The sequence below is a fragment of the Notothenia rossii genome (genome assembly GCF_949606895.1).
Source record: "Notothenia rossii genome assembly, chromosome: 1".
NCBI lineage: Eukaryota > Metazoa > Chordata > Actinopteri > Perciformes > Nototheniidae > Notothenia > Notothenia rossii.
Genome location: NC_136912.1, coordinates 65,902,427 through 65,915,928, shown reverse-complemented (window position 1 = coordinate 65,915,928; position 13,502 = coordinate 65,902,427). Strand labels below are relative to the sequence as shown.

Below are 13,502 nucleotides of genomic sequence, written 5' to 3'. Positions count from 1 at the left end.
ATTTGACACTGATCGGCTGCTTAATATGTGTGCATTTTAAAAGTAAACTGTTAACAGTTTACAAATTATACTGATGGTAGCTTCAAATACAGTTGTAAAAAACGATATTGTGATGACTGCTCTGTTTTGATTGGCGAATGAATGAACATCTAAAACCCACTTACCTGTCAAGATCCTCCCCAAGGCCGTAGTTCTGAGTGGCTGACAGAAGAATATCTATGAGATTTTCTGCAGGTGTGTGAGAGACATGAAGGCAGAAAGAGAAAACAAGTGAGATGAGGATGAAAGTGAACTGAAACTTCCCACCCAAGCTATGAAGCCCCCATCTCTGTGATGGATGAGATACGGCTGGCAGCCAGCCACTTCTTCATCTTTGAATGTTATACAACTATTAAAGCGCATTCAAATTTTTCGAATGGCCGAAACGGGAATGCGGATTCGGAGCCCAAATCAGATACACTTTGATAATGGCTCCCAAAGTGGGTAGGTCTGAGGACGAAACGCTTATACGATTATTTCCTGAAAATGATGACCCCATAGCCCCGCCTCTCCCCACCTCTCCTGCTCACCCCAGCGTATTGCTGATGCGTTTCGCCAACAACAACAACAACAATAGCGGATCAAAGGGTTGCGTTCGTGCTCCAGACGCTACTGACCATGCTACAGATGTTAGTGCAAAATCTACAGCTCCCTAACCATCAGCAACAATAGTAATATAATATAATATAATAATAATAATCGTCATCGGTCTTATTCGCTGCTTTTGGTGTATTTTGTGGCGGAAGTACAGCCCCACTTACAGGTCCAGCATATGTACTACAGCGTCTCCAGCATTTGAGCGTTTTCGTGTGGACGGAAGAGTTTTTGGAAAACTACTTTGGTTCGTTTTTGTCTCGTCTCCGTGTGGACGGGGCCTTAATGGAATTTCTTATTAAGCACAAAACTGAATCATGTTTTTGCTCTGGTTCAAGAGGTTGGATTAAAGAAACATTTCCACTTCTAAAAAAAGAAAAAACACTTCTAGGCTCATTTCTGAAATTGAGATGAGAAGAAAGAAATATCATTGTCATGTCTTTGTGATAAGTTCGGATCTAGCTGTGCCTCACTGAGCATTAAGTCTGGAAACAGTAGAAAACAAAAAAGCCTGGCCCTGTCTAAAGTTCGACAAGACTGGCTTGAAACCTGGTACATGGTTGGCCTCTTGATGGTTTGTGTCCACATCTTTACAATTACTCCTGTCACTTTCTATGTAAACAAAAGCCTGTCACATCTTATATGTCTACAAGAGTTCCGAATAATTATCTCCATTTGTACGATTTATTTTATAAATAGTGCAATGACACAAAAAAGACAGAATTGTTTGAGAGAGATCAGACTGGTGGAAGGATGCAGCCATAGGGTAACCATGAAAGGAGGTTATTAACCCTTCCTTCAAATGTGACGGCTCAGAAGAGGTAACACACTTAAGGCATGGTCGGACCACAAGATGTACAAACTAGCTCGTTTGAATCTTCCACAGGGCTAGTGTACTTTCCCAGTTGGTGGTTAGAAAAATCTAGTCTTAACCTGTGAGAAATTTAGTGCAACTTAAATTGTTTTACCTTCAACTACAAAGAGAAGAATGTGTAATCATACCTTGGGACCTCACACCAAATGGAGGCGGGTAATCACCAATCTTGTAGAATCGTTTGTAATTTGGATCAATGAACATTGGCGCCAGTTTGTTGAACCTGTTGATATAAAAGAAACGGGTAAGAGCAAGTGAGAATGAAGAACTGGTGTTCTTTAGAGCAATATCTGTGGTACACCCGTATGGATGTGTGTAGATGCACTGATTAATGGAAGAATGCTTAAGAGGATTTACAGCATCGTGTTACCAGCTAATCCACAGTCTGTCTGATTTCACCTTCACCAAAATAAACTTAAAGACGTGTGAATGAAAGGACAGAGCTGCACAGTGAGGCTCGGAGCAGATATCCAGTCTGACCTTTTGGCCACGGAAGATCCACAAGTTTCCTTGATAAAAGGGTGGTAACCCACTGGAAGGCAGGAAATCATGATCCATCCTCTTCCCTTAAGATTTAGACTGGTGGTTCAGAGACTAAACTGGCAGCCTTTTTTTGTCACAAAAATAAATAATAACCAACGTGGAGATAACATTGTTTTAAACCAACAAATAAAAATATAAACATGTGATTGATTTAGTTGTTACATGAGAATGATAACCTATTCTGCACTGCTCTTTATGGCACCAGATCGACTAAATCCTTGATGAAAGACAAACAAAAGAGTTCCCTTTTGCTTTCACATAGTACCCCTGTAAAAACACATTTGTATTTTGCTAGATCAAAACAGGCAATTGCCGATATCTTTGTGTGTTGGGGATTCAATCTCCTTGTTGCGTAGCCAAACGAAGTTGATTCGATCTCGTCAGAAAACCACAGAAACCATCCTCGGTTATATCTTTCCACTGTTGCAGCAATCACCGACTCTGGCTAGGTCACAATAAACCCTTAATTCAGCAAATTCTATTTGAAATGATTTTGTTACTACCTGCTGTTTTTCCCTACTGTTTCTCTCTGCCTGTGGAGCAACAGTGGCTCTGATGCACTCTTTGGAAGCAGACCAATAAGGCAGCAAAAAAAGAAAAACATTGCCACAACAATAACAACAATATGGATACTTTTCCTTTTTTTTAAAACTTTGTTTCAAAACCTTTTCAGGACAGGTGTTGTTAGTTAGCATTGGGTTACAACCAATGCTCTTGTTGTAACGGCACTGCAGGGACAATAGAAAAAGTGAACTCATGATGTCTCAATAATGTGCAATAGTGTACAGTAGATATTTATGTAGAAATCGGCAGGAAGAGAGCAATTGATTTTGTTAGCAGCCGGGCAGGACTGTCCTGTTGACTAAATACAAATAGTCCAAGGATCAATTGAGCTCTATACCGTAAAAAAAACATTATAGGGGAAAAGGTGAATTAACATTTTTTTTTAAATATATTTTTTTAGGGAATTTTACTTGTCTGTTGAAATGGTTGAAGTACAGAAGGTGTTGTATAGTGGATGTGTTTGCCGAATTGGGTCACTTGGATGCAGGTGGCACCCATTAATTTAATCAGGGTGATTTGGTGGCTGCTGTTTTTGCTGAATGACACAGCCGTGATTAGCATCAGAATATTGTCCATTAGAAATTGATTTATACTTTTCATTAAATTAAGATTTCTTTAAAGATTTTGGTAGTTTGTCAGAAAAAATGTATAGAAACATCTAAATGAATCACTCTACATAGTCCAACTGTCTGGTTACCACCTACAGTTCCCTTTATAATGAAGTTGTGCTTCACTTTGCTTGTAAAACAAAAATAATACATTGAAGGGTCTTTTTTTATTGCCTGAGCATGTTGTGCTTCATTTAATCTCCACATCTGTCTCCACTTTGAGGGATTAGGCTGTTAGGAGAGCCAATGTATTTGAACACATTTTTAAAAGTCTCCCATTTGGGAAAACAAAATTTATCTGAAAAGAAATAATCAGAAGAAAAAAAATCATTATCAAAAACAACTGCTAGTTTTTTACTTCGAAAAATGTTAACCGAGTCCATTTTTGAAAAACCAGGCCTACAAAAAGTACACAAAGTGCACAAACATTAGCTGTGAAAGAGGTAAAACAGAAGACAAATGTTTCTTTAACCGAGTCAACCCCTCCAGGTTTTGGCAGCTTGTTTCTTTATGTGAAATATCACATAAGGAACTGTAAATGAGCTCTGATTTGGTAACACAAAACAGCTGCTAATCAGTCAATGTTGGAAGGTCTTCGAAATAATTGATAGACACCTGAAAACACTTCAACATAGTTAAGAAATCAGCAACTAATGATGCATTCTACCCTTCTGTCCTCAAACTAACGCCACCTTTCTATTGAATGGTACTGCTGTAATTGCCTCGTATGACAGAATTCCTCTTTTTTCTTGCGATTGTACGACCTCACTGTAGGCCAGGTGATAGTCTGCTGTAGGGACGGCACATGAGTCTTCTACTTGAATGGAGACATCTTTTCATCGAAGGATTTGAATTCAGGGCTTTATTGTAAGGGGTTTGCTGGCAGCCAGTTGTTTTAAATTCGCGTTTAAAGATCTGTTTTTTTTTTTAATTGAAGCGGATATTGTGGATGGCTGTATCTCTATGTATGTTCAAGTGTTAATTTTTCTGAGTCCTTTGGTTTTAACTTGTTATTAAATGCTATGAAAATTGGTGAGGTGTCATCATTGAAAGCTTGGATTGATGGCTGTGAGTGAAGGATTTGTAGACTCTTTAACTCTCCATAACTGTTACAATTCTGTGTAATAAAAACTGTTTACATTTGATAATATAGGAATATATAGAGATCGTTTTTTAGATATTGTGTTGTTTGGCAGCAGTGGCTCGTCTGTTGAGACTTAACTTGGGAATCAAAGGCTCTGGTACCAGGAGAGGTTGCTGTTTGCTTCCTGACCACTACCATGGTGCCCTTAAACAAGGCGTCAGACCCTCACACTGCTCTACATATGCTGTATTGATGCTTATTTCTATGTGGATTTAATTAATCATAACTTCAGGAAATTGGTAGCTGGGGATAATCTGATGTTTGCATCGCTTATCCTCAATACTTATTTGTAGTAGCTTTGCTATTGCAACACTGTAAATGTCACTGCTGCGGGACAGATTAAGGATTTCTGCTTCCGATACAACAATGAACTGACTTATTACATATCCCCTCTGGATTATCACAGTCGCTTTCAGTCACCATGTTGTCTGTGCATATGAGAAGCCCAAAGACTGGTGCCCTCTCATTTATGACTTATAGTTCAAAACCTACAGTCTCGTAGATCTGGCGTTGAACAGTTTTTTAACTCCACTCGATGTTGACATGTTTAGGGGCATATTTTGTTTTCATGATAGTCTCACAACTGTGCAAGATACAGTCAAGAAACCCAAACGGGTAATAATAAGGAAGAAGCGGAGTTAATTTTAGCAGCAGCGGAGGAACGCAGGGGGTCAAGGAGGCCCAGGGCATTTTACCATTCCTTCCTTCCGATCAAAATCCTCCTGTGTTATTTTAACATGTTACAGCTCGGACTGTGTGAAGAAACTTCATCAATGCTGCTGTCTGAAGGAACTGGTGGGTTCTAGGGTTGCGTGTCTCTGGTGCTCTGAAAGTAAGTGGATAAGTGAACCGGCCGTAGGTTTTCTCACGCACTGGGACACCAGGGGAGCAGAAGAGGACAAAAATAGATCTGCACCACACATGGGCCCATTTAGACCACTGAATCTTCTGACTTTTTTTTATACATAGTGCAGAAAACATAAGCAGATGAGGGGCTTTCACGGTGTGGAGACTCCTTGGTTTTTAATAATGCAGAGGCAGAAATGGGATCTTTCCTCTTTCATACCACTCTGAGCTGAGAGAGCTTACCATTAGGGAAGGTAAGCAACTTCCAACGAAAAGAGCACTATAAAACCTATTGATTTATGAGTAGAAAACATATATTATCTTAATATTAACAACAAAGAGTCAAACTTAGTTATAACTGTTAGCATCCTACAGAAAAAAGAAGAGGAAGAATAATACATTAACAGTAAAATCCCCTCAGGTAATCAGTTTTTTTATTGGACTCACTTAGTTACTTGCAGTTTCCTGTGGCATCGACTCACTGCTTAGATGGTAAGAGCCCTTTCCCAAATACCAGAGCAAACCATTGTATTTGTAGTTCTACTTCATGTAGCCAGCTTGTTACTCCATTGATTCAGATTACACACAATCCAATGATCAACTAACACGGATCTTTACAGTTTATGTCTTCCCACAAAATTGAAATATATCATACATTTTAATTATTATATAATTAATGATATGTCAACCATCAAATCTTCCACTGCATAGTATTCCTTTGGATAAATGCCAGTGTTTCCCCTACCATTGTCTTGGAGGGGAGCTGCGCCCCGCCAACGGAGCCCCGCGCCCCCCTGAAATTCAAGGTGTTTAAAAAAATTAATTATAATATATATCTATACTAATATACTAGTATATACTAATATATATCTATACTATAAAACGCTTTCATTTTAAGTTGTGAGTTTAGTGCTTTTTACCCTAAGAAACACTGATGCATTAATCAATAACAATAATCCACAGCTCCTCTCTCTCCCCCCCCCGCTCAGGCAGCACCCACCCAAAACAGTAAACCTAGGGTAACACTGAATGCATTCCTATTCCTATATTGAAAACACAAGACCCTGGTGGGGTTAGAACCCTGACATTTCTTCATATAAAAAGGTAACAGTGTAACAGTTTATTCTGAGCTTCACAAATTGTGTGTGACAAGTGATCACAAGCAGAGTACTATGACTGTCATCGAACCAGCAAACTGCTGGCTTAGAGTCTCTTGGCCACCCTTGGGACAATTGGTCAGGTCATCTGTGACTTCTAAACTGCCACTTGCTGCTGCAGTCAGTATTCTACACAAAAATAAACTTTCTCTAGATTTATTTTCTGGTCTGTGACTCAGATAATAAACTGCTGTGTCACTGTTGTTGCACACCTGAATGCTAGATTGTAATGGATAACGGCAGTCGTATATTGATATGAAAATAATGGCCTTGGCATTGACATGATTGGCAAAAAAATATATATATAAAAACTCAGATTGTGCATTTATTGAAATATAAATTGTAGCTTAGAACATCATCGCAGCAATAACCCCAAACCAGTGTCGAGATGTATCCACACAGTACAAGTGCAGTATCTTACACTGTTTGTATCATGCATTTGCAGGGATATTTATAGACTAAATAACCAGTGTTTCCCCTACCATGGTCTTGGAGGGGCGCTGCGCCCCGCCAACGGAGCCCCGCGCCCCCCCTGAAATTCAAGGTGTTTAAAAAAAATTACAATTAAAATAATATATATACCAAATTGCCAAATTGCCAATTGCAAAAAATAATCTATATCTACTGTCACTTTTCACATTTTGAACATGTGCTCTTTTATTAAATAAACTAAACGCTTTCATTTTAAGTTATGAGTTTAGTGTTTTTGACCCTAAGAAACACTGATGCATTAATCAATAACAATAATCCACATCTCCTCTCTCTGCTCTAGAGGATTTACAAAATCCTCCACTCAGGCAGCACCCCCCCAAAGCAGTAAACCTAGGGGAAACACTGGTAACCATTCTTCAGATAAGGCACGCCCTGACCCTAAGCCTTTGTTCCCTTTGTGGGCCAAAGCTGAAACTGAATGGAGGGCCACAGTCATGGCAAACACTGTATTATATAGAATGGACCCTACTTTTGGCAGCCCTGCTCTAAAAGAACCCAAGATGGACCGGGGATTGCATGAGTTTATAATGCCAACACTAGGGTGACAACTTATCTAACAATTATGGTTGATGTGTAAAATGCTCGGTCCCTTTCATACATTGTTAGTGTTCTTACCTTGGATAGATGGCTGTCATCTTAGCAGCTGCATAGCCAGGCTTACAGGCTCCCTCACTGAGATTGCCGTACTTGTACACCAGCTCCAACGGCCTAAAGACATGGAGGAATAAAGTAAGGCAATAATTAAAACTCACACAAATTATACACACAGAACAAGTGCAATGATTTGGGAAGGGAAGCGTGTATTAATAGTAAAATGTATACTCACAGACTGCCATCCAGCTTCAGAAGGAACCCTTGTTTGTCATACACTAGACAAAGAAATTAGGTTAATAGGATGGAATTCAATACAATGCAAAACATGTATTAAAAAAAATAGTTCTTTTGTATGACATTGACATATTTAATTTGTTAAAAGGAAACCCTGACAAAATGTAACACTAACTACATACAGTATTGTTATTTGATTTGATACATGTGGGTTACGATATTTACAGCTCTCAGCAGTGACAAGACAAAAGGTACTGAAACATGGAAAGTGTAAAAAATAGATCTTGTATTTTCACCCTTTATTTTGCCTGTTTTTAGAGGCTTTATTTGTCCAAATCATAAAATGTACATAAATGATTGAGACCAGCTCTTAACAGATAGTAGATAGATATCCAGATGACACAGTATCGCCCTCTGCTGTTCTTTTATTTTCTTTAAAGATTTGCAAGGTGTTGTAAACATTGGTGACTGAAAATCTGACCTCCAATTCTAATGCCTACCATTGAGACACCATGATCATTGATTGATGCTTCACTCTTTTTCACCTGTTTAGTTTCCATACATTTGTTATTTTTAAACTCTTTTACAACCGTTTCAGTTGTGTACTCAGAACCAGAAAATGATCACAATAGCCAAAAAGATTGGCCTTATCTAAAACATGTTTATATGCATGTGATATTCAAAAAGTATTTTATTGTGGTTGGAAATCAAGATTTAGCTCCAAGTTTACTAATGAAAACTTCATATAATTCATTCCCTTTCTGCAAATATATCCTACAGACTGGTCCTTTAAGTAACATCACCCAGTCCTTGTCACGGACAGCGATGTATCTCTAGTTACTTGCTTTAGATTTTTTATGTTTTCCCTTCCACTTTTCTCCTGTATTCTCCTGTCTGTGTCTCTGGGGGTGCATTCCAAGTCTCTGAGATTCCCTCACTTGCATAGGTTCCTTAAAGGTCCCATGTCATGGCCATTTCCACTGATCATAATTCCATTGTTGAGGTCTACTAGAATAGATTTATATTTTTTCGCCTGCCGTCTTGTCTGCAGACTTGTCAAGCATTAATTCATGGTTTTTACTAACAGGTATCAGTATGTTGTTACTTCGGCATCCTTTAGAAACGTGTATTACAATTTAATCACGGTAAAATATGTTCATTTTGTTGTAGTTGTAGCTCCCGAGCCAGCGCGTCTTGTTTGAATGATGCGAGTAAACACAGCTGGCAGCCGCGGTAAAACTCGAGCGATTAGAGCGAAGCGAATATTTGCATCGCATTCGATCTGAACGCAGTATAGTCCCTCACAGCGGGATGCATGGAAATAAACTGGGAAATAATGCGAGGGGAGAGAAAATAAGTAAATGTGCTCTTAGAGAAATGAGACGTCCTTTCCTCTGCAACGTCACACGAAGCAACGTCCATTCGTTCGGCATTAAGATTTCCCCATAAATATGTTATTTTTTCCAATCATAGCTTAACATGATATGTTTTTTTAATAGGTTTGTGAATCTCACACATGGCTTCTTCTTACAAATGAACATTTATCCCACTTCATTTGAAATACCTAAATTAGTTTAATGTTTGGACATTCAGCTTAAAAACACAGAGATATGAAGTCCTAGGAAGACTCACATGAATTGTGGCCCCAGCCTTTCATACTGATCCTCCCAGACGAGTAGTAGAGGAATCCCAGGGCCAGCATGGAGCACAGGCCCAGGAAGAGGTTGCGGGTGGGTTTCATTCTCATCTCCACTTAGCATACATGGTCCATCCCACACTGGTGGCTGTATGGAGAGGAAATACAACTGGTTAGTTCAGGTCTCACACACAGCCTATTATTATTTCAAACAATTGACCACAGACACTGAGACACCACACATAACTCTGGAAAATGTAAGAGACCCATTTTTTTTTTTATTTATAGGTATGTAGTTGAGTAAAGTGATTTTTGTTTTCAACGAGATATAAAGATTATATTTACAGAAAATAACAGGTGGTCAAATAACGACAAATAGGTAGTGGTTTCAGACTTTAAACAATGCAAAGAAAACAAGTTTATATTCATTTCTGAACCCCACAATACAAATTAGCATTTAACTTCGGAATAGTTTAGAAAGCAATATTGATGGATTTTAATACAATTATAATGTTGTTGTAGTCTGTATTTCTCCGGAGCTGTATGTTTTAATTTTGTCTACCATGACAATTAAATATATTTGTTTTCAATGACATGAAACAGCATTTCAAACATTTTGGTAAAATTGTACTCCATCTATTTCAGACATTAAAACTGTGGGCCTCAATATTTAACCCCTAAACCTAACCAAGATAATTAATATTATTTTTTATGATACACTACTTTAAGGACAGTTTTTTGGACGTGACCATTTTCATGAGAGGGCATAGTGCATTTGTTGTGATGTGTTATATTGAACAAATATACACACTGACACACACGGCTTAAGGGGGCATTTAGTCGCTAAGGGGTATGATTTTAACCAATAACGTGAGGTCAGTTAATTTACACTGAACAATTAACAATGTATAAACTGTGGAAAATAATGACGGGGACTACAGAAGGATGCATATTATTGCAGCTAACAGCTAACATAGCTCATGCTGTACAATAATGATAGCATGTTAGCTTCAGTAAAGACCAGCTCTACTCCGCTGGCAGATGGTAACAGATGTAAAACGCGCTGCCATTCAAGACATGAATATGACGGGAGGAATATCCTTAACATTGAATGAATGTAACAGAAATATAAAACAAATAGGCATGACTGACGTTAGCTTGCTACGCTAGCAGGCAAGCCATTCAGTGACTCCTGCCGAGCAGATAACGTTACCGTTATGTTTTCAAGTTGACCTCAAATCCGTCGGTGCTTCCTACCGCCGTCTGTGGCACCAAGCTGCCCATATGCATAGGTCAGCATTAACGGTATGTGAAAACATTCCAATACTCATTACACGTCTTGCTTTTTACCAACACACTTGTGGGGCAGCAGAATGTGTGTCCCAGTCCCCTCAGTGAGGGCTCCAGGCACGGTGCTCAGCGGGGCTACCCGATTGGTCCAACCTCTGTACGGAGACAACTGCAAGCCAAACTTGACACAAAAATCTGCTATTTAAAGGTGGGGTAGGTAAGTTTGAGAAACCAGCTCAAGATACACTTTTTGTTATATTCCATGGAATGCTCTAAGCATCCCGATAGCAATGAATATCTTAAGTGCTTTGATAAAAAAAATCCATAAAAAATGTCATCTGTGGAAGCCGTAGTAGCCTACTGTAAAGTATGGAATCTCGTGCCCTCAATAGCCGCGTTCACACGGGAGTACTTTTCCCCCTTTAGTTCCGATATGGTTCCGAAATGTCGCGTTCACACCAAAAAGAGCCGAAACTAAAATGAGTTAATGAGAACCTTTTTACCCCCTTTTCCGTCCCTGCTCTCTAGCAGGGACTCTCATGCGGCTCTCTTGTGAGAAAAGAGCTATATTTCTGATTGGCTGGGCGGATTGCAAACCACGCCCCTTAAAACTCAAAAAAAGTGTTGTGAAGCCACCATTATATTATTCTAGCATTAGCATTTGTAGCATTAGCATTAGCCCAGTGCAGAAACGCAGAGAGACTAACTTATGGCAACACAAAGTAAAACATGGGAGCGGTGGAGATGAGGAGGTGTTGGCGTTCTGGCGATTTACTCGGAAGGCTTCAGTAGAAGCTGCTGGGAGTCCCAGCAGCTTCTACTGAAGCCAGTACCCAACTCCGGGGACTTCCGGCCGAGGATTTTAGCCGGCAGTATACACAAGTTATTGAGCCGTTTCCGCTCTACATCCTGAACTCCTCCCTTCGATGCAATGCACTTCCGTTTTGGCGGACTGGGTTTGTTTTGCGAGCTAGCTCCGTTGTGCCGACAAAGCACTGATATCGCAGAGACAAAGAGGATATAACAATTACAACATGAAGAAAAGTGGTTCGGGAACTACGTGTGCGGTAGTTGGTTGCAATCACTCGAGAAAGCACCTGAACGAGTGGTTAGATAGAGAGTGCTACGACCACAAACCAGCACCCAGCACCCAGCCATGTTGTTCATTAAATACAGATAAACACAACAAATACTGCATGCATTGTATTTTTTAATATTATATATGAATATTTTCATAGTGATGTAATTGTGTGGGCTGCTTTTATATTTTAATTTGTAATACCTGTTAGGATTAAACATGTGATCTTTCTTGTTGAAGCCATTTCTTTAGTTTCCTCTCAACAATTAATTCATTCAGTGTTATTTATCTACAGTATGAGCTTAATATGAATGATGAACTGTGTTAAAAGAAATTGTAGCACTCTAAGGAACATATGAAATGCAATAATGCAATAACAGTGCAATAATGAAATTAAATTACATCAAACTTTATTTTCACTCAAACAGTACAGGCACATATGATATATTGCACAGCATAAAGAGATCATGTAAATTGTGCATTATGTAAACAACAGACAACTGTTGGCTCCTGTGGGCATGACCTAAATAAGGCAGTTTATTTTGGTTTTATGCTGGGCCACGTCGTCATGTTATCCTCCCAGTTTTGCACTGAATTCGGGTGGGGGAGAGTAACGCCATCTCCAGTCAAAGAAGTAGAATCGTGTTCCCAAGCTAGCATCACTGTTAGCATCGAAATCGCTGTGTTTACACCAGTGCCCGTCTGACTGTTTACATCGGTTTACACCGACAGACGCTGTGCAAAAGACTTCCGGCGGAAATGAAGTGCATTTGTGTAGTGTCATGGCGCTACCCGTGTTTTGGCGCGTAAACTTGTCTATACCTGTGAAGTTGTTAGCGGCCTGCCAGTAAACCCAAAGCAGAAGAAGAAGTGACGTCAGCGGCTTCATTTGCCTAATCCACCCCCAGGGACTTATTCCGGTGTGAACGCGATCTGTACTTAGTTCATCAGAAATAAAGAGTTCTGATGAACTAAGTTCTCATGAACCTTTGTGGGAAAATTACTGCGGTGTGAAAGCGCCTATTGGTCATGTTCGTGTGTGTTGGAGAAGGGGCTCTGTAAGGAAGTGGCAGATTTTTTCCGGTTGTGTATTTTCAAATTCTAGCGCACTCGAGCTGGTTTCTCCAAAATTACCTACCCCACCTTTAATGACGCATGTTCCATCAGGAAATGAACCCATTTGCAGGGCCGGTGTTGTGCCCAAGCGGCAAACTCTGGGGAAGAGCCGAGACGCTAATACGGAAGTGCCTCAAACTGCAGTTCATCTAGTGGCCAGTAGGAGCAGTCTGCAGAAGGGAGCAATTTCCATAGACCCCCATGTTAAAATGCCCAACTTTACAGCAGAAATAAACATGTTTACATCGTGGTTCAAAAAACCATATTCTCTGTATAGTTAGATCCCCCCTTCATGAATATGGATTGGGGGGGTGAATTTTTTCCCAACTCATCTGTTTAATTAATATTAAGCCTTAAAGCTTTTGCATAAATTAGGGCGTGGTCACTTTGATTGACATGTACATGCCTCACTGTCAGCTAACAGCAACTTGTCCACTCTGCTAGGCTACAACCGTAGAGGCTACAACGTTAGTTAGTTGTAGTTACTGTACTTGACCCTTTAGCTTTAGCCGTGTTTGTGCCTTTTAGGGAATATTGTTACAAATACCAGACAATTAAAATGTTGTGCTGTGCGCTTGAATGTACTAACAGAACTTCCAAGAAGTCTAAAATTATAATATTATACATGTCCCGTTCACAGGTGTTTGTGTGCTTGGTAGCTTAGCTTGTTACTTATTAGCCAGCTAAGGACGT

At 39.6% G+C, this 13,502-nt stretch overlaps 1 protein-coding gene across 5 annotated transcripts in view; it reads right to left on the bottom strand.

The window, feature by feature from the left end:
• st3gal3a (ST3 beta-galactoside alpha-2,3-sialyltransferase 3a) overlaps positions 1–12,907 on the bottom strand; it is a 34,449-nt gene extending 21,542 nt beyond the window's left edge. The window contains exons 1-7 of one of the 5 annotated variants that reach the window (XM_079689063.1): positions 12,837–12,907; positions 10,684–10,796; positions 9,322–9,473; positions 7,688–7,730; positions 7,477–7,569; positions 1,636–1,730; positions 165–228 (exon numbers count right to left, since the gene is read on the bottom strand). In XM_079689063.1, coding sequence (XP_079545189.1) covers positions 165–228; positions 1,636–1,730; positions 7,477–7,569; positions 7,688–7,730; positions 9,322–9,436 — 410 coding nt within the window. In that variant the 5' untranslated portion in view covers positions 9,437–9,473; positions 10,684–10,796; positions 12,837–12,907. Of the gene's footprint in view, positions 1–164; positions 229–1,635; positions 1,731–7,476; positions 7,570–7,687; positions 7,731–9,321; positions 9,474–10,538; positions 11,157–12,836 lie in introns of those variants that run through there. The other 4 variants (XM_079689060.1, XM_079689062.1, XM_079689061.1 and 1 more) reach the window with 4 other exon arrangements.
• Between the last annotated feature and the right edge of the window lie 595 nt (positions 12,908–13,502).